The sequence below is a fragment of the Hemiscyllium ocellatum genome, chromosome 49, assembly GCF_020745735.1.
Source record: "Hemiscyllium ocellatum isolate sHemOce1 chromosome 49, sHemOce1.pat.X.cur, whole genome shotgun sequence".
Lineage (NCBI taxonomy): Eukaryota > Metazoa > Chordata > Chondrichthyes > Orectolobiformes > Hemiscylliidae > Hemiscyllium > Hemiscyllium ocellatum.
Window position 1 is genome coordinate 9986759 of NC_083449.1, and position 21943 is coordinate 10008701.

Here is a 21943-nt window from a genome sequence, read left to right on the forward strand (position 1 = left end):
TTGCGCCGCCCTGTCATACTAATCTGAAGCCCATCCCACCTACACTATTCCATGTACGTCTACGTGCCTGTCCAATGACGACTTAAATGCACTTAAACTTGGCGGATCTACTACCGTTGCAGGCAAAGCAATTCATACCCTCACTACTCTGAATAAAGAAATTACCTCTGACATCTGTCTTACACCTATCTCCATCTCACTTTCAAGTTGTGACCCTCCTGTTTGCCATTCCCATACTTGGAAAAAGGCTCTCCCAGTCCACCCTATCTAACCCTCTGATTATCTTTTATGTCTCTATTAAGTTTCAAACTTCTTCTCTCTAACGAGAACAGCCTCAAGGCCTCAGCCCTTCATCGTAAGACATTCTTTTCATACCAGGCAACATCGTAGTAAATCTCCTCTGCACCCTTTCCAAAGCTTCCACATCCTTCTTTATAATGCGGTGACCAGAACTGTACACAATACTCCAAGTGTGGCCGTACCAGAGCTTTGTACAGTGCAGCATAACCTCTTGGTTCCAGAACTCAATCCCTCTATTAATAGAGGCCAAAACACCATATGCCTTCTGAACAACCCTGTCAATCTGGGTGGCAACTTTCAGGGATCTGTGTACATGGACACAGATCTCTCTGCTCATCTGCACTCCCAAGAATCTTACTATTAGCCCAGTACTTTGCATTCCAATTACTCTGTCCAAAGTGTATCACCTCACACTTGTCCACATTAAACTCCATTTGCCACCTCTCAGCCCAGCTCTGCATCCTATCTATGTCTCTCTGCAACCTACTACATCCTTCGTCACTATCCACAACTCCACCCACATTAGTGTCATCCACAAATTTACTAACCCACCTTCTAAGCCCTCATCCAGGTCATTTATAAAAATGACCAACAGCAGTGGACCCAACACCAACCCTTGTGGTACGCCGCTAGTAACTGGACACCAAGATGAACATGTTCCATCAACTACAACCCTCTTTTCAGCAAGCCAATTACTGATCCAAACTGCTATGTCTCTCACAATCCCATTCCTCCACATTTTGTATAATAGCGTGCTGTGGGGAACCTTATTGAATACCTTGCTAAAATCCATATACACCACATCAACCAGTTTACTCTCATCTACCTGTTTAATCACTTCGTCAAAAAAGTCAATAAGATTTGTTAAGCATGACCTATCCTTCACAAAACCGTGCTGACTGTCCCTGATCAGATTATTCTTTTGTCGATGGTTATAAATCCTATCTCTTATAACCTTTTCCAATAACTGAAGTGAGACTCACTGGTCTGTAATTATCAGGGTTGTCTTTACTACCCTTTTTGAACAAGTGAACCACATTTGCTATCCTCTAGTCCTCAGGCACTATTCCTGTAGACAATAATGGTTTGAAGATCAATGCCAAAGGCTCGGCAGTCTCTTTCCTTGCTTCCCAGAGGATGCTAGGATAGATCCCATCGATCCAGGGGACTTGTCTATTTTCACACTCTGCAGTATTTCTAATACCTCTTCTTTGTGAACCTCAATCTCTTCTAGTCTAGATGAAAATATCTCTGTATCTTCCTCGACAACATTTTCATTTTCTATAGTGAACACGGTCGAAAAATATTTGTTTAGTGCTTCCCCTATCTCCTCTGACTCCACACACAACTTCCCACTATTATCCTTGATTGGCCCTAATTTAACTCTCATCATTCTTTTATTCCTGACATACCTATGGAAAGCCTTAGGGTTAACCCTGATCCTATCTGCCAACAACTTCTCATGTCTCCACCTGGCTCGTCTGAGCTCTCTTTTTAGGTCTTTCCTGACTTCCTTGTAACCCTCAAACGCCCTAATTGAGTTTTCACATTTTGTCCTAACATAAGCCTTCTTCTTGACCAGGGATTCCACTTCCCTAGTAAACCATGGCTCACACGTTCCCTGTCTATACAGGTACATACTTATCTAGGACACACACACAAGAGCTTTTCCTTGAATAAGCTCCACATTTTTAATATGCTCATCCCCTGCAGTTTCTTTCCCCATTCTACACTTCCTAAATCTTTCCTAATTGCATCATAATTTCCCTTCCCACGGCTGTAACTCCTGCTCGGTGGAGTACACCTATCCCTTTCCATCACTAAAGTAAACATAAGAGAATTGTGATCGCTGTCGCCAAAGTGCTTACCTACTTCCAAATATAACACCTGGCCAGGCTCGTTACCCAGTACTAAATCTAAAGGGGCTTTGCCCCTTGCAGGCCTGTCTACATACTGTGTCAGGAAGCCCTCCTTCACGCATTGGACAAAAACTGATCCATTTATAGTACTCGTACTGCAGTGATCCCAATTAATATTTGGATAGTTGAAGTCCCCCCATGACAACTACCCTGCCCCTCTCACTCCTATCGAGAATCATCTTTGCTATCCTTTCCTCTACATCTCTGGGTCTATTCGGAAACCTATAGAAAACTCCCAGCATGGTGACTTCTCCTTTCCTGTTTCTAACATCAGCCCATACTGCCTCAGTTAACGGGTCCCCAAACATTTTTTCTACAACTGTAATATTGTCCCTGATCACAATGCCACACCTCCCCCTCTTTTACCATCTTCTCTGTTCTTACTGAAATACCTGAATCCCAGAACCTGCAACAGCCATTCCTGTCCCTGCTCTATCCATGTCTCTGTAATGGCCACAACATCGAAGTCCCAGGTACCAACCTATGCTGCCAGTTCACCCACTTTATTTCGGATGCTCCTTGCGTTGAAGTACACACACTTCAAACCAGGTTCTCGCTTGCCAGTGTCAGATACTTGATTTGGGAACTCCCTACTCTCATCCTCTACTGTACCTGTCCTACAATTTTGGTTCCCATTCCCCTGCTGTTTTAGTTTAAATCCACCTTAATAGCTTTAGCAAATTTCCCACCCAAGGTATTGGTACCCCTCTGGTTTAGATGAACACCATCCTGCTCGTAGAGGTCCCACGTACCCCAAAAGACCTCCAATTATCCAAAAACCCAAAACCCTCTCTTGCACCATCCCTGTAGCCACGTGTTCAACTCCTTTCTCTCCCTATTCCTCACCTCACTAGCATATGGCACGGGCAGCAAACCAGAGAAAACATCTGTCCTAGCTCTAAGCTTCCATCCTTGCTCCCTGAATTTCTGCCTCAAGTCCCCATCTCTCTTCTGACCTATGTCGTTGGTGCCAATGTGGACCACGACATGGGGCTGCTCTCCCTCTCCTTCCCCCCCGAGGATCCCCAAAACACGATCAGAAACACCACGGACCCTGGCACCCGGGAGGCAACACACCAACCGTGAGTCTCTCTCGTCTCCATAGAAGGTCCTATCTGTCCCTCTAACTATCGAGTCCCCAATGACTACTGCTCGGCTCCTCTTCTCCCTTCCCTTCTGAGCAGCAGGTGCCCACTGCCTTCCCCTGGAAAGCCATGCCCCCCAACAGTATCCAAAACGGTATACTTGTTGAGGGGAATGGCCACAGGGGATCCCTACACTGCCTGCAGTGTCTATTTCTTTTATCTGGGCAATGTCTATCTCTCTAAGTCCTCGCAGAGACATTAATGGTACATATCCAGAAACATAATTGTCTCGCTGTTTCAGGGAAGTTGTAGGTGGCTCTTAAAAGAGCCTTTGGGTTGTGGATGTGTTTCAGTACAATGCGGTCCTTCACTTGGACCTGGTGTACTTGGTCACCGCCTTTGTGCCCTCCGACACGGCGTGCTTGGCCAGCTCCCCGGGCAGCAGCAGCCGCACGGCGGTCTGGATCTCCCGGGAGCTGATGGTGCTGCGCTTGTTGTAATGGGCCAGGCGGGAAGCCTCCCCCGCGATCCGCTCGAAAATATCGTTAACGAACGAGTTCATGATGCTCATGGCCTTGGAGGAGATGCCGGTGTCGGGGTGAACCTGCTTCATCACTTTGTAGATGGAATAACTTTCTTTCCTGGACCGTTTCCTTCTCTTGCCGCCCTCTTGGCAACTTGACCCGTCTTTTCCTCATCCATAGTGCCGCTCACTCTCAGACACAGAATAAGGGAAAGTGGGTTCGAAGCTTGCTCTTTATAGACAGAGATATCATCAATGCTAATAAGGGATGGGAAAAGTCTGGTTCCTGATTGGCTACTTTGTAGGCATGGTAACATCACTCTGATTGGTTAGTTTGGGACTCAATGTGGATCTGTCAGGATCTGCAATAACATCGGAAACACAAACCGAAAGTTTGTGAAGGGATCAAATTCCGAGCTCACTCTAAGTGTGAGATTCGAATTGTAACGTATTCTGCATCTTTTGATAATGGTTTTTTTTTTCTCTTCCATTTTAAAATGGCATCATATTTGTTGTCAAGTGAGAAAATGTTCTGCAATGCGTCAGGGAGTGTATTTTACTCCTGGAAATGATGGAACTACTCGACAAATGCATCGTGATGGAGGGAAATGGGGGTTAAGGAATATTCTCTTTTGTTTGTGTTCTTGTTCTACACTCTCTGAAGATGAAAGACATTCTACCATCATCTATTCTGCAAACTCTGATCAAGGTCAGCGAATTCAGCACAGATCAGTAATTCTATTTGTGCCTTTTACTTCACCACCACTTTCAGCAGTGCTTTTTACTGACCAGACCATTCTAGGAACACCTACTATTTTGTTGGTGTATTTTTCTTTGGCTGGAAGAGGAAATGAATTTTTGCCTATAAATTCTGCTTTACTACAATAGTACTTTTATTCACAGTGCAACAATAGCACACAACTCTGAGGTGACAGGTGAGCATAGTGCAGCATGGAAATCTGCCGCTGAGTTAATGGTGTACACGCTTCCATGATCAGGTGCAGTCTGCAGTGCTACGCTGTCTCTGTAAAACGAGTAGTGAAGCTGGATGGAGGGCCATGCCGCCAGGACAGTGCACGTCAGCGTGAACTGGAGCCCCTCGAATACTTCAGCTGGTTCCACCCTCAGCACGGGCTTGGCAAATCATTCTAGAATGGAACATGCAATCGGGACTTATCAAGCAACTGTTATCATCACAGAAAAGAAGGCACTATGGTGACATGTAATGAAGAATGTGAGCATTCACTGACAAAAGTACATGGGAAAGGGCAAAACTTTATCTTTTTCTTACTTCCCAAATGTCAAACTCCGTTTTGATGCCACTAGTGCCATGGAATGGTGGAGACCGGTGGCACAGTGGTTAGCACTGCTGCCTCATAGCGCCAGAGATCGGGGTTCAATTCCCATTTCAGGCGACTGGCTGCATGGAGTTTGCACATTCTCCCCGTGTCTGCGTGGGTTTCCTCCGGGTGCTTATGGGCAGGTTAGGTGAACTGGCCATGCTAAATCGCCTGTCGTGTTAGAATCGATATTATTTGCTGCATTTCAGTTTCTAGCAGAATTTTGTTTTCATTCTGGACTTTGCTATGTGGATTTTCTCTTAACTTTATTTGGTCACAAGTCATTTGTACTCACTCTGAACTGGTCACTGTTATTTAAGGATTATTTTGAACATGATTCTTGTGCGAATTTTAATTGTGACAACCTTGTGTTATTTGTTTTATCACTGTGATTCCCTGCTTACACTGTGAGATAGTGTTGTTCAGAATTTCAGGTTGGTTAAGGGTGAGTTTACCTCTCATTATTGGCTGTGTAAAACGGGAGTGCGGTTTTGATTTGCCCATGTGAGCTTTCGGGAGGTGAATGATTATTACTCTCTCACAATCTGTCCCTGTCAGTTTCTGCCATCTGAATGTGTGAGTGCAGTCATCAGTCTGTACCTGTCCGTTCTTCCACAGTGATTACGTTAGTATAATTATCACAACCCCAGAATGTCTCTGGTGTGAGAATGTGGAAGGGTATTTACTAATGCAGTGCCGATCAGTCTTTGCTATGAGACTGTTTGACTGGCTTTATCAATCTGTACCCGTTTCTTTCTGCTCAATGAATTTGTCTGTGTAATTTTCAGTCTCCCAATGTCAGTCTCTGCTATGTGAATGTGGGCGTGCTTTTATCAGTATTACCTTATCCATTTCTCTGTTGGGAATATGTCAATGTGGTTATCAACATGTGCCTGTCAGCTTCTGTTTTGTGAGTGTCTCAGTTGAGTTAAACTTTTCCACACAGGTTGTGATGTGTGAATATGGCAGTCTAGTCATCAATCTGTATCTGTCTGTTCTTCCACAGTCATTATGTTTGTGTAATTATCAGCCTATCCTTAAGGTCTCTGCTGTGAGAATGTGTAATTGTAGTTATCAATCTGTCCCTGTCAGTGTTTGCTCTGTGAATGTGAGAGTGTATTTACTCATTGGTCCCTGACAGTTTCTGCTATGTAAATGGGGGTTTTGCTATCCATGTCTTTATGTTCATTTCTGTTATGTGAATGTTTGGCTAGCATTATCAATCTGTACCTGTCAGTTTCTGCTCAGTGAATATGTCTGTGTAATGAATAGTCTATCCCAATCAATCTCTGCTACAAGTCTGTGTGAATGCTTTTATCAGTCTCACCTTGTCAGTTTCTGTGTTGTAAACATGGTCATCAACCTTTACCTGACATTTTCTGGTTTGTGAATATGAGAGTTTGGTTATCAATCTGTACCTGTCAACTTCTGCTTTATGAATATCTAAATTTGGCTTAATCTGTTCATGAATGTTTCTCTGGTGTGCATATGGCAGTGTAGTTACCTATCTGTACCAGTCTGTTTCTGTTATGTGAATATGAGGGCAGTTATCAGTTAGAGTGATTGTGTAGCTTTAAAAGGTGCATTTTGTCCTGTCCACAGAAGTTAACATACAACGCAATAAAGAAGAAACGTGAATAACTTAACTCTACTGGAATACTTAACAGAATAATGGATACAGTATCACTTCCTAATTAACTGTTCCAATACAGTAATATCCCATAAACATCCTTGGCAAAAGACAAATTCAATAAAATATATAGTCTCACATTCAACTCCAGTAGCAGAAAGAGAATCTGCAGCTTCTGACTGTAACTGAGAGGAAGAAAACTAGCTTTCTTGTCATCAAGACACCGACAATTTTGCTGAAAGCCAAAACTAAAAATGTCATTCTGTGAGAGCTTGACCACACCCAGTCAGGCTGCTTCTGTTGTTCCAACTTTAAAAGGAGCCTCAAACTGTTTACTCTAGTGCAGACTTCTTGACACTTCTGCCATAAAACCTCTCTTCAACAAGAAAGAAAAAACAAAATAAATATCTTCAAGCCACAATATCATCCAACCTTCCACCCCTCTTAAAAAGAACCAATCAATATACAGAGATGGTCTAATTTTTTAAAAAATTCCTTAGCCTTACACGATTAGTAAACAATACATACACATTTCGTTGACTCTAAGCATGCAAACACGCACTACCACAGTCCACTTTTTCCTGCTATGTAACACTTCCATCTTTTTTCATCAAAGTTGCAACAACACTTTGGCAACTAGGTCCTCTCGTCCTGCCATGTACGTAATTTGCAAATTGAATGGCTGCGATAGTAAGCTTCATCTAAACAGTCTGTAATTTTTGTTCTTAAATTTCTCCAAAAACAATAAACTCAAGGTCTCCTTCTCAAACACAAAGTACTTCTGTTGATGGGTCTTCAGCTTTCTGTAAAGATGCCCAATAGGCATGAAACTGTTTGCCCTCGTGGCTCGGTGTCTCGGCCTTAAATTTGCTCTTCAAGAACAAAAAGACAAAAACCTGTTAAAGTCACAGTCTCAATCTCTCATTTCCTGCATTGTAGATATGCAAATTCATTTATCGACCTGTACCTGTCTATTCTTGTCACATGAACATGTAAATGTTGTCATTAATGTGTCCCTGTCAGTTATTGCAATTCAGGCATGTGACTGTGGTTATAAATCTACCCTCTCGGTTTCTGCTGTGTAAATGTGAGTTTAGTTATCAAACTGTACATGTCAGTTTCTGTATTATGAATATGGGAGTGCACTTATTAATCTTTCTAGGACAGTTACTATTGTGTAAAAGTGTGAGTGCACTTACCAATCTGTCTGTGTCAGTTTCCGACATCTGAATGTAATTTTTGCTATCCTAATGTACCTGCCAGTTCTTCTTTTATCTCTGAGAATGAGAGTGTCACCCTCAGTCTCTACCTGACAGCAGTTGAGTTTGGTTATTGATCTATAAGGCCACTTTCTGACAGGTAAACATTTGAGCACAGTTATTCATCTGTGTGATACTTTCTGATATCTGAATATGAAAGTGTAGTTGTCAACCCATTCCTGTTAGTATGTGCAATGAAAATAAGAGAGTGTGTGTCACTTTCTGTCATGCGAACATCTGAGTGTTATGAATCTATCCATGACAGTGCCTGCAAAAGATAGTGTGTGTGTGTGTGTGTGTGTGTGTGTGTAAGTAACTGCCCTGTTATTACGTGTGCTGTCATCAATGCGTTTTTGCTTGTTTCTGCAAAGTGAACGAGTGAACAAAGGTATCAATGTATGCTTGTCAGTTACTATTTGGTAAAGGGATGTATCTCTCTGGCAGCCATTAATATTCTCTGTGAGGGTGTGATTCATTATTTGATACCTGTTATGAGGGTGATTGTGGGCAGATCTGTTTCAGTTCGTGAGTGCATATTTTGGCCAAGAATTCAGACATTCCAGTTTCAAAATTATGCAAATATCAATGAGCTGTGAATGGTGAATTTGTTCAAACTGGACACATGTGCATTGTGAACTATGAGAAAGAAACAAACTGTTATTTTCTCAATTGTTTGAACATCTCTCTCTCAAAAACTGAGCTCAATGTGTAGCTGACTCAATTCACTCTGACAGCAGTAACATACCTGCTGTTTGTTAGAAACAGCTGGTCATACTTGGCTCTGTACCGAAGGAATATTACATTGTTTGATCCTTCAAGTATTTGCCTGGAGGAAGACAGAAGTGAAATCTCCTGTAAATCACCATCAGCCAAGTTTGACCATTTTTAACTGATCAATGCAACATTCTGTTAATAATCATGAGGATATTGTATTTAAAGCCAGGAATTCAAACAGAACAACATGTCTGATTCTCCTCTTTCTCCGTGTCTGGTGATGTTTCTTTCTGTTAATTCAATGCGAATTGACTGAGGTCCAGAAACTACCAATAACCAACCGTACAGCTCCATGAATGGGACGATCCAATGCAAGGGGTCTGTGAATATGAGTTTAGTTATTGAACTATTCATGTCAATTCCTACTTTGTGAATAACAACCACACTCTCACATTCTGTCTTCTAAGCCTTGCTTAAATTACTTATGTATTCAAATAGCACTGACTCACAGCGACAGATTGATGTAGAACTATAGATTCATTGAAATGACATTGCACATAAGCGGACCATTTGGCCTATCTTGTCCATTCCAACCCAAAGACACCAAATGGCCATTTAATCCCATCTTCCTGCTAATAGCCCATAACCCGGCAGTTGAGAGCACTGCCTATTTCTGCAATCTGAAGTTACTTTTCAATTTGTTCCTGCCAGTCTATGTTTCATGGATATATACATGTAGCTATCAATTTGGACCTGTCCATTTTTCATGTAGGAATATTTGAATGGAGTTATCCATCTCTACTTGTAAATGTCAAAATACAGTTATAAATACATATGTCAGTCTCTACAATGTGAATGTGTGAGTTTATTCAGCAGTCTATCCCTGTCAGTTTCTGCTCTGTTAATCTGAGAGTGCCAGTAATAATCTGTACATGCCAGTTTCTGGTTTGTTAATAGATTAATGCAGTTATCAACATATACCTGCCAGTTTCAGTCAGTGTGCATATCAATCTGCACCTGTCAGATTTTGCTGTGTGAATATGACTGTCATTTTCAGTCCCTGTCAATTCTATCTTGTGAACAAGAGATTGTCAATCAATGTGTTGCTGTCAGATGCTGCAAAGAGAATGTGTGAATGTAGTTATCAATCTGTCTATGTTACTTTCTGCTATATGCATACAGGCGTGTAGTTATCAATCTGTGTCTAACAGTTTCTGCTCAGTGTCTGTGGGTGTATTTATCAAACTATTGCTGTCAGTGTTTGCAATGTGAAAGTAAATTGATCAATCTTTCCTCATTAGTTTCTGTTCTCTAAATCAGAGTGTTTAATTATCAATGAGTAACAATCAGTTTTTGGCTTTGTGAATGTGTAAATGCATTTATCATTCTGTACCTATCAGACTCTGCTTTTAGTTTTTCCATGAGTTTAGTTTAAGCTGTCCCTGTCAGAATCTATAAATGTAGTTACCAATCAATACCTGTCAGTTTTTCTGGCTGAAAATGTGTGTGAAATTGTCAGTCTATGCCTGACCAATTCCGCTGTGTGAATATGAGAAATTCGGAAGCAACGCTTCCTGTCTGTCACTGCAATGTGAATATGTGAGTGTATTTATCAATATTTCCCTGTCAGTTTCTGCTCGGTGAGACAGTGCTGTGATCAATACATTCTGCCCTATGAATATTTGAGTGCCTTTATCAAATTATACTTGTCAGAAAATTTTCTCTGCATATACAGAAGTTTAGCCGTCAGTTTCGTCAATGTGAATATGTGAGCACGGGTTTGAATCTATGCCTATCTGTTTTTGTCAAGTCAATATGAGAGTGCAGTTTACAATCTCTACCTGTCAGATTCTGTGTGAAATTGAGTGCACTTATCAAACTCTATCGGTGAGTTTAAGTTATGTGAAAGTGGAAGTGTTGTTATCAAATTGTACCTGTGATTTTCTGTTATGTGACTAGAAGAGTGTAATTTCCAATCTGTCCCTGTCATTGTCTTCTCCATATATCCGAGGAAGTAATTAAATTGTACCTGCCAGCTTTTGCTATGTGAATGAGAGTGTATATCTCAACCAATATCGGGCAGTATGAATTATGAGAATGAGAGAGAGTTTTGCTATCAGTCAGTACCTTTCAGTTTCTGTTATTTCAACATGTGAGTTTAGTTATCTATTTGTACCAGTCAGTTTCTGCTTGGTGAATCTGTGAATGTATATATCAATCATTCCTTGTCAGTATCGGTGTTGTGAATATATGAATGAGGTTATCAATTTGTAAACCTGTCAGTTTTTGACATGTACATATGGAAATGTCAGATTCTGCTCTGTGAATATGGTGCAGTTATCAATCTGTCTTTGCTTTGTGAACATCCAAATATAGTCATTAATACGGACATGTCAATTTCCACTACGTGAGTGCGTATGTGTATTTCCTGACCTACCCCTGTGAGTTTCTGCTGTCTGTCTATGAGAGTGTTGACATGAACATGTAGCTGTAAGTTTCTGGTTTGGTAGCGTTCGAATGTCTTTATCAAAATGTATGTCAGTTTCTGTAATGTGAATGTGTGAGTCCAATTATGAATTTATGACTGTAACTTTCTGTCCTGTGAATATGTAAATGGTGGTTATCATCTGTACCTGTTAGTTTCTCCTTCATAAATGAATGAGGGTAGTTGTCCACCTGTTCCTGTCAGTTTGTGCTGTGAATGTGTCAGTGTAGTTATCAGTCTGCATCTGTCAATTTCTGCTAGATGAATGAGAGAGTGTAGTTCCTAATATGTACCTGTAAGATTCTGATTTGTTATTTTTGAGTAGTTATCGAACTGTACATGACAGTGTGTTTATCCCTCTGTGAACTTGGAAGTGTAGTAATAAATCTTTACCTGTTCGGTTATGCAGTGGGAAAGTTCTTGTCAGTTTCCTCCAAGTGAGTGTAGTTATCCATCTGTGCCTGTCAGTTTCTGCTATCTGAATGTATGAGTGCAAGTATCAATCTGTGGTTCTCAGTTTCTGCTACGTCGATAAGTGAGTTACATTTTTGATCTGTACCTGTCAGTTTCAGATATGTGAATGTATGAGTGCAGTTATTAATATATCCCTGAATATTCCTGCTTGTAAAAATGCAAATATATTCATTTAAATCATCCCTGTCATTTTCTGCAAAGTGAATATGAAAATGTAGTTATCAATCTGTAACTTTCAGTTTCCGTTCTGTGAACATACAAGTGTTGTAATCAATCAGTACCAGTCAGTTTCTGCAGTATGAATATTCTTGTATAATGCGGCACATTATACGGCACAGTGGCTCAATGGTTGACTCTGTTGCCTCACAGCACCAGGGACTTGGATTAGATTCCAGCCTCAGGCGAGTGTCTGCGTGGAGTTTGCACATACTCCCCGTATCTGTGCGAATTCCCTCCGGGTGTCTGGTTTCCTCCCACAGTCCAAAGAACAGGTTAGGTGAATTGGCCATGCTAGATTGCCCATCGTGTTCAGAGATGTGTGGGTTAGGTGCATTAGTCAGGGGTAGTTGTAGAGTGATAAGGGAATGGCTCTGGTTGAGATAATCTTCAGAGAGTTGGTGTGGATTTGCCAGGCTGAATGTCCTGTTTTGAAACTGTATGGATTCTAATTCTAACTAAAAGACTATACCTGAAAAGTTCTGCTAGATGAATTATTGCTGAAGGAAACATGACAGAAGCGCTTCACAGGAGGCTCCCAAGCACTGAGGATGTCATCTAGACAGGGGACGAAACGTTTGCAACACAAATTCCCAGCTCGGCGAACAGAACCGCAACAACGAGCACCCAAGCTACAAATCTTCTCCCAAACTTTAAAGATGAATTCTTAAATATAAATTGATTAGTTATTAATCACTCCCCATCAGTTTCTGATTTGATAACATATGAATGCATTTATCAATCTGAATCTGCTATTATTTGTAATATGAATATGTGAGTACAGTTACTGTTCTATGCCTGGAGACATAGGAGTGGAGGCTAGGAAACTTGGGGAAATATATATTGATATCTTGAAAAATATTTGATGTCAGTGCACATGCCAAAAGAGGAGGTGTTAGAGATGTTAAAAAAAGACATAAAGGTGTATGAAATTCTCAGACCTGATCAAGTATATCCTTTGATGTTGTAGGAAGCTGTATTGGTAATTTGAATAAATGATATTGTTTTCTTACTTTTTTCAGAATATCTCAAAGGGAGGGTCAATCTATCCCTCAGTTATTGCAATATGAATGTGTGACTGTGGTTATAAATCTGTACCTGTCAGTTTCTATGTGAATATGTGGGTGTAGTTATCCATCTCAGTTTCTGCAATGTGAATGGGAGTATAATTATCAGTCTCTAGCTGTCAGCTTCTCCAACATCTATATGTGATGTTAGTTGTGGAGCTGAATCTCTGTTAGTTTCTGTCTTGTGAATGAGTGAGTGTCATCATCAATCTGTCCCTGTCAGTTTCTGCAACGTGAATGGGTGAGAGTAGATATCAAGGTGTAACTGTTTCTGCCATGTGAATATGAGTTGAATATGAGAGTGTAGTTGTCAGGCTTTGTTTGTCAAACTGAATATTGTTATCGATATATACTTGTCAGATTCTGCTGTGCTTTATGTAATATGAAACTGAGTCTTATTGCTAATCTGTTCCTGACAGTTTCTGCTTTGTGGATATGATAGATTGATAACAAATGTTTCTCTGTCGTTAACTAACTCGGTTAGTCACTACAATGTGAATGTCAGGGTGTATTTACTAATTTGTTCCTATCAGTTTCAGCTCTGTGTATTTAAGTGTGCAGTTATCAATCTATAACTCTCAGTATCTGCCATGTGAACGTGTGAGTGCATTTATCCTATCAGCTTCTGTGTTGTGAATATGTGAATGTGCTTACCAATTTGTACCTGCCAGTTCTGATATGTAAATATTGTCCTCGATTTCTCCTTGCCTATTTCTCTTATGTGTGTTACACTGTTCAGTTAGCAATCTGTACATGAACTTTGCTGGAATGTGAACATTAGAATATAGTTACCAATCTGACTGCTCTATAAATGTATAAGTACAGTCATCAAACTGTACATGCCAGCTTCTGCTTTGTGACTCTGAATTTAGATATTAATCTTTGCCTGTCATTTTCAGCTATGTGAATGTGTGAGTGCACTTATCAATATGTACCTGTTAGTTTCTGCTCAGTGCACTTGTTTTGTGTCATGGATTGTGTACCGGAAAATTAAAGGATTTTCCAACTCCTGTAGTGCAGACTCAAACTGGCAGGAATGATACCATGGGCTGTTCTTCAGGATGTCATCAGTTTTTCCTCTTTGCATAGCTACATACTTTTGTGAATAATGCTGAGAAATGGATAGATTAGATTAGATTAGATTACTTAGATTAGATTAGATTAGATTAGATTAGATTACTTACAGTGTGGAAACAGGCCCTTCGGCCCAACAAGTCCACACCGACCCGCCGAAGCGCAACCCACCCATACCCCTACATTTACCCCTTATCTAACACTACGGGCAATTTAGCATGGCCAATTCACCTGACCCGTGTTACACAAAATAGGTGTTACATTCCTTTGGTAGTGTCAAAAGGAAAAGGGGAACAAACTAATAAATTGTATTGTGGCCGACTGACCACAATGTTCCTGCTACAGGAAAGAGAATTGGCTAGTTCACTTTGTTATTCTATTGTGAGTGTTACATAATCCTACTTTGTGGTGTGATGGTGCAAGCCATTAGCAGTACTCTCCTGATGCTCTATGGTGCCAATGAGGAAAGCAAAACGACTTGTTTTTGTCACACAGTGGAGAAGATTTAAATCATTCAGGCAAATGTATTGAACGTGGTTGATCTCTTCTTGCAAAAAAAGAGAGAATTTACAATTTACAAGACTGGCTAAATTTCTTTGTTGAGCTAAAGGGTGATTACTTGATTATATTGTTAAATTGACGACATGACATTCGATTTTCTTGCTTTTTTGAGATATTTCATAGGGTGGGGAATTTGGGATTCTTTGTAGAAGAGTAAAGTGAATTTGGAGACCAAGTTACACATTTTTTAATTAAAAAATTAATACATTTTCACACTGCCCTGTAACTTCTATTCATGCAAGGTGAATATGTTGAGAATGATGTTGAGATCAAGGTGGGGTTGGCAGGTTCTCTGCTGCCATGACATACTTATTGAAATGGAATGCCAGCTGAATGGGATTTAGTTGCTTGTTTTTGTGTAAACATTTTGTATATATTCATTTCTGTTTCCTACAGTGTAAATGTGTGTACATCGCTGTTAGTCTCTGTATATTGTGTGTTGGTATGGTGAATCAATCTGAATCAGTCAATCCCTTTGCGTATGTGTGTGTGCTCTCAGTAATGATTCACTACTTGTCACATATGACTGTTGAAACTGAAGTATGATGTCATTGTTTAACCGGTTTGTGACATTTAAAATGCCCTTGTTAAATGTAAACTTGATTTAGTACACCAACTGCCTACTTTAAACAACCAGTCAGCTACAAACATGCTGTGAATGTTCAGGGCCTATGAATCATATTCATTGAAACCAGGAAGATGTCTATGGAGAATGCAGAGAAAACAAGAAACTTGCCTTACCGCAGTTGTGTCTGACGGTTTGTTTGTTTGGACATATCGCTGGATATTGAGGTCAAACTAAGCCTGATCCAATCGGCTCTGTGCTTGAGGAAAGGATGTTCTCTGCTTTGACAGGGGTAACATACCTGCTGTTTGTTAGAAGCAGCTGGTCACACTTGGCTTTGTACTGAGGAAATATGACATTGTCTTCATCATTCAAATATTTGCTTGGCAGAAGAGAGAAGATTTTTCAGCTGTAAATCAACAAAAGCCAAGTAAGGGAAGATTAAACTGATCAGTGTGGCAGTCAGTTAATAATCATTAGGGTATTTTCAAACCTAGCAATTCAAACAGAACCAGGTTTCGATTCCACTCTTTCCCTCAGTTGCTCCTCGTCTCTGTTTCTTTTATTTGCAACTTTGTAACAAATAGGTGAGATCCAGAACTAACATCTGCACATCTCCATGAGCAGGAATTCGTGAAGCAGCTGCAATGATGACATACATCAATAGCAAGCTGAGAATGCACTAAATGTTGAAGGAAAGAACGAGGAACGCTATGTCTAATGCTTGTAAAAATATATATAGCTTACCGGTAAACTTCCGAGTGGGCATGACCTCGGCTTTCGGAGGTCACGTGGTTCTCCGATGCGTGCGCAGCGGATGATCACGTGATGCCCCGAGACGCGGGCGCGGTCACGTGGTATCCCTGTTTCTCGTTCTGGAAGAGTGCTGGGAGGTCATGTGATCGGCCGTTTCGCGCCCCGGAAGTGTGCGAGTCTGCCATTTCGCGCCCGAAAGGAGGCCGCGTGGTGCTCCTTTTCAGAGACAAAGGAGGGTCACGTGGGATCGGACATCCGGGAATGCGAAGAGGCAGGGAATGGAGTCAGAGCAACAGCCAATTAGAAGACAATCTCACTTGAGTGATGGTATGATGTTTTGTATGGTATAAAAGACTGGGTCGGGGCAGAAATACGTCTTTTGTTCTTTGTGAACTGACTGACTTAGTAGTTTGTCAGGGACAGAAAGGTTTAGACCCAGAGCTCTGTATACTTTATCCACTTACTGCTAGAATAAAACTAAAAGTTTAAGATTGAATATCTTCTCCTATCGCTTTATTTAAAGAGCACGCAGGACTGGGCTCACACATAGAAGAAAATAAGTTGGTAGATTAAGCCTAAGTCTAACATGCTTTACTCGAACCTTCAAATTTTTCGTTCTAATATGTGTTCTTTATAGGATTGTCACAAAATTATGGTCTATGCTTCCATTATTCGCCGCCCTACATCAACAAACAGTGTGAAACAGAAGCCAAACAATAAACTTCCGTCAGTGTTTAGGGGATTAAAACCCATAAGAATGTCCCACAGCAGCTTCTTCCCGCTCTGCCTCCCTCAGCAGATCCACACACAGCCCGAGAAAGGCCTCTCTCTTCCCCCCAGCCCGCTCACTCAAAGTTCCAGGACAAGTTCCTGCTCTGTTCGGCCTCTTACAAACAGCCCCTGGTTCTCCCTGAACTCATCCCGAATCAATCCCGGTCTCGGAGCCCCCTCTGTGTCCCAGGCTCCCATCCCGATGTGCTGCTGGAAGGAGCCTGCTGTTCCCTCGCTTCCCTGGGCGCTGATCTCTCCACTGCGTTCTGTTTCAACCAAACCTCTTGCACTCACTGAGTAAATGCTCCTCAATGGCAGAGCTGGGGGAGGGGCAACGCATGCGCTCCTCTCGACAGGACCCCGTCAGCTTTGGGGAAGGGGCAGCATCGCGCCTGCGCTGTTTTAGGTTGCCAGAATCAATCATTCACAATAAACCGACAGTGACAACAGTCATGATTTGGAGACGGCCGACATTGCACTGGGGTGCATAAAGTTAAAAATCACACAACACCAGATTATAGTCCAACAGGTTTAATTGGAAGTAATAGTCACCTGATGAAGGAGCGTCGCTCCGAAAGCTAATATGTTGGAGTATATTAGATTAGATTACATTGAATAAATTAGATTAGATTAGATTACTTACAGTGTGGAAACAGGCCCTTTGGCCCAACAAGTCCACATTGACCCGCCGAAACGCAACCCACCCACACCACTACATTTACCCCTTGCGTAACACTACGGGCAATTTAGCATGGCCAATTCACCTGACCCGCACATCTTTGGACTGTGGGAGGAAACCCACGCAACCTGGTGTTGTGTGATTTTTTGGCAGTGACAGTAGCAGTGCTAAACCCAGACCCAGTATAGAGGATCAGGATCAAAGCACAAATATTACTTCCAAATAAAGGAGAGACTAAATGAGCTTGGACTGTTTTTTTCAAGAGCAGAGATGACTGAGGTGGTGGCACATGATTGTGGTGTGAAAGATTATGAGGCGTATGGAGAGGGTGCATGTAGAGAAACTGTTTCCCTTGTTTGAACGAACAATCACAAGTAGTGATTGGGTTAGAATATGGTAAAGGATCAGGATTCTCACTATGGTGTAGGGTAAGGGGTAACTATATTGAGGGAAAATCGCTTTCACTCAGCATGTGGCGGAAATCTGGAAGATACTGCCTGGGAAGGCAGTGGAGGCCAGAAACTTTAACCTTAGTGTTTGGATGAGCACTTGAAATGTCATACCATTTAAGGATATGGGACAAGTGCAGGAAATTAGCAAACCATCAGTGGTAGTTATTGTGGATGCAGACAATGCCTGAAGGGCTGTTCTGTGCTGTATGAGTATACGCATGTCAGCTTTTGCTCTGTGTATCTCAGGGTGCAGTTATTAATTTGTACCTGTCAGTCTTTGGTTTCTGACTATGTAATTGCATTTATCATATGCCACCTGTCAAGTATATGTGAGATTCCGGATTAGTGGTGCTGGAAGAGTACAGCAGTTCAGGCAGCATCCGAGGAGCAGTAAAATCGACGTTTCGGGCAAAAGCCCTTCATCAGGAATACAGGCAGAGAGCCTGAAGGGTGGAGAGATAAGACCACTAATCCAGAATCTAGTTTCCAGCATCTGCAGTCATTGTTTTTACCAAGTATATGTGAGAGTCTAGTTATCAACCTGTAACTTTCAGGTTGTAGAGTCATACAGCCTTTGATCCAACTAGTCCACACTGATCAGATACCTTAAACTAATCAAATCTCATTTGCTAGCATGGAGTCATAGAGATGTATAGCATGGAAACTGACTCTTCGATTCAACCCGTCCATGCCGACCAAATATCCCAACTCAATCTAGTCCCATCTGCCAGCACCCGGCCCATATCCCTCCAAACCCTTCCTATTCATGTACCCATCCAAATGCCTCTTAAATGTTGCAATTATACCAGCCTCCACCACTTCCTCTGGCAAAGCATAGGTCTCTTTTACATCTTTCCCCTCTCTCCCTAAACCTAAATCCAGGGAAAAGACTTTGTCTATTTATCCTATCCATGCCCCTCATGGTTTTATGAACCTCTATAAGGTCATCCCTCAACCTCTGATGCTCCAGGGAAAACAGCCCCAGCCTGTTCAGCCTCTCCTTATAACTCAAATCCTCCAACCCTGGCAACATCCTTCTATGTCTTTTCTGAACCTTTTCAAGTTTCACAACATCTTTCCGAGAGGAACGAGACCAGAATTGCACACAATATTCGAACTGCGGCCTAACCAATGTCCTGCACAGTTGCAAAATGACCTCCTAACTCCTGTACTCAATACTCTGACCAATAAAAGAAAGTATACGAAATGCTTTTTTCACTATCCTATCTACCTACAACTCCACTTTCAAGGAGCTATGAACCTTCATTCCAAGGTCTCTTTGTTCAGCAACACTCCCTAGGACCTTACCATTAAGTGTATAAGTCCTGCTAAGATTTGCTTTCCCAAAACGTAGCATCTCACATTTATCTGAATTAAACACCATGTGCCAATTCTCAGCCCATTGGCCCATATGGTCATGGTCCTGTTGTAAACTGAGTTAACCTTCTTCGCTGTCCACTACATAGAACATAGAAAAGTACAGCATAGAACAGGCCCTTAGGCCCACAATGTTGTGCCGAGACTTATTCCTAACGTAAAATATAGTAACTTAACCTACACACCTCTCAACTCACTGCTATTCATGTGTATGTCCAGCAATCGCTTAAATGGCCCCAATGACTTCGTTTCTACCACCTCAGCTGGCAATGCATTCCATGCATTCACAACTCTCTGCGTAAAGAACCTACCCCGATGTCTCCTTTATACCTTCCTCCTAATAACTTCAAACTATAACTTCTCGTACCAGTCATTCCTGCCCTGGGGAAAAGTCTCTGGCTATTGACTCTGTCTGTTACTCTCATTATTTTGTACACCTCGATCAGATCTCCTCTCTTCCTCCTTCTCTCCCGAGAGAAAAATCTGAGCATATTCAACTTTCTACCTAAGGCAAGCCCTCCAGTCCAGGCAGCATCCTCTTCAAAGCCTCTGTATCTTTCCTGTAGTAGGGCAACCAGAACTGACACAATATTCCAAATGTGATCTCACCAGGGACCTGTGGAGCTGCAGCTCTTAACCTTGATACCCCTGTTAATGAAAGCCAAAACGCCACATGCCTAGGTGGCAATTTTGATCTATATACCTGCATACCCAGATACCTCTGTTCTCCACACTGCCAAGAATTTCCTCCAATTTTGGTGTCTGCAAACTTATTAACTGTACCTCTTGTGCCCACATCCAAATAATTTACATAAATGACAAAACGTAGAGGAACCAGCACCAATCCTTGTGGCACTCCACTGGTCACAGACCTCCAGTCTTAAAAACAACCTTCCACCACCACCCTCATCTACCTTTGAGCCAGTTCTGCATCCAAATGGCTAGTTCTCCCTGCATTCCATGAGATCTAACCTTGGTAACCAGTCATCCTTGGGGAACCTTGTCGAACGCCTTACTGAAGTCCATATAGATCACATCTACCACTCTGCCCTCATCAATCTTCTTTGTTACTTCTTCAAAAAACTCAATCAAGTTCCCTGGCAGCCTCTAATATTTTTTGTGACTGTGATTTATTCCATTGGAGAAATTATGAGGATGTTGAAACAGGGTCTTTATCTTAAACTCTAAGCATTTTGTGAATTCTGAGTAAAGGAGAGAGAAGATGGGAAGATGGGTATATACTTCAGAATCCCAACAATTACTGAAAATTTATATGCAGAACAGTGAAAGAATAGAATGGGATAAATGGCCTGCATCTGTGCTGTACCAATTCTGTGATTCAGATGAATAAAAGGCAATCACATCCTATTGTACAGAGTATCAGTATAAAACTATCATGTAGCAATGGACAGATCAGCTTATTAAAAAAAACCTGATATGTCAATCAGTGTAGGATGTTTCCTTGCTTAGGGTTTTGTGTTATCATTTGGTTTCGACTTGAACGTAGACATTGTTGAAGTTTCTTTTGTTTGAAAGTGAGATTTATTCTGCATTTGTCTATTCATCCTGCATTTTTTTTATTGTTGCACATTATTTAATTATTGAGTCTTCAGTCCCGTATTCCCTTGCTGTGAAGCATTTGAGCACTAGTGAGTCATTTTTCAGCTGTTTCTATTTCTTGAAGTTACACTTTAACACTTGATCAGTCTGGAGCCACCATTCACGGTGGGATATAAGCAGTGAATATTACACCAGGAAAACGAAAAAGAAACGTGCCCCCGTCTTTGAGTACGAGGAGTAGATGCATCTCATGATTAGCGGTCTATGTCTTGAGGTCTATGCCTGGTCGACTTGAACCTGGGTCTGTGGCGCTGTTTTGTCCGATTTCAGATTGCAGTAAATGAGGCTTTCTGCTGTCCATGAGAGATTTTCAAAATGAACCGAGATCAAACCAGAGCAGCTGCAGGCCTGGGATGGCAAATGTGGAGCTTTTGCTGATATCAGAACTAGTGCACAAAGGATGGACAACATTAAAATGTTGTCTAAAGACGGTTACTATGCTCACCCAAAATAACGTCTGTGATGTTTATTCAACATACCAGAGTGCTTTTAATATGTGAAATGAAGAGATTAATTTCTGAGTAAGATGAGGGCCCATGGTGTTCGAAGTGAGTTACTGGCATGAATTGAGGATTGGCTGTCTGACAGAAGGCAGAGAGTTGGGATAAGAGGTTCTTTTTTTGGAATGGCAGCCGGTGACAAGCGGTGTCCCGCAGGGTTCAGTGTTGGGGCCGCAGCTGTTCACGTTATATATTAATGTCTGGATGAAGGGACTGGGGGCATTCTAGCAAAGTTTGCTGATGATACGAAGATAGGTGGACAAGCAGGTACTACTGAGGAAGTGGGGAGGCTGCAGAAGGATCTAGACAGTTTGGGAGAGTCGTCCAGGAAATGGCTGATGAAGTTCAATGTGAGCAAATGCTAGGTCTTGCACTTTGGACAAAAGAATACAAGCATGGACTACTTTCTAAAAGGTGAGAAAATTCATAAAGCCGAAGTACAAAGGGATCTGGGAGTGCTAGTCGATTCTCTAAAGGTAAACATGCAGGTTGAACCCGTGATTAAGAAAGCGAATGCAACTTTGTCATTTATCTCAAGAGGGTTGGAATATAAAAGCAGCGATGTGCTACTGAGAC

The 21943-nt window shown here is 41.6% G+C and overlaps 1 protein-coding gene and 1 long non-coding RNA gene across 4 annotated transcripts; both read right to left on the minus strand.

Moving 5' to 3' along the window:
- Positions 1 to 3671: 3671 nt before the first annotated feature.
- On the minus strand, positions 3672 to 4421 carry LOC132837332 (late histone H2B.L4-like). Its single transcript, XM_060856998.1, has 2 exons — positions 4388 to 4421; positions 3672 to 3997 (listed from the first exon to the last, which is right to left on the minus strand). The coding sequence occupies exons 1-2, from the start codon at positions 4419 to 4421 to the stop codon at positions 3672 to 3674; spliced, it is 360 nt and encodes a 119-aa protein (XP_060712981.1).
- Positions 4422 to 4702: 281 nt separating this feature from the next.
- On the minus strand, positions 4703 to 16038 carry LOC132837259 (uncharacterized). 3 transcript variants are annotated; one of them, XR_009647478.1, is made up of 3 exons: positions 15960 to 16038; positions 15514 to 15621; positions 4703 to 4975 (listed from the first exon to the last, which is right to left on the minus strand). It is a non-coding gene; the product is annotated as an uncharacterized LOC132837259 (long non-coding RNA). The 3 variants fall into 3 exon arrangements; XR_009647479.1 differs by having other exon boundaries at positions 15389 to 15621; XR_009647477.1 differs by lacking the exon at positions 4703 to 4975 and adding an exon at positions 6865 to 7669 and having other exon boundaries at positions 15389 to 15621.
- Positions 16039 to 21943: the final 5905 nt, after the last annotated feature.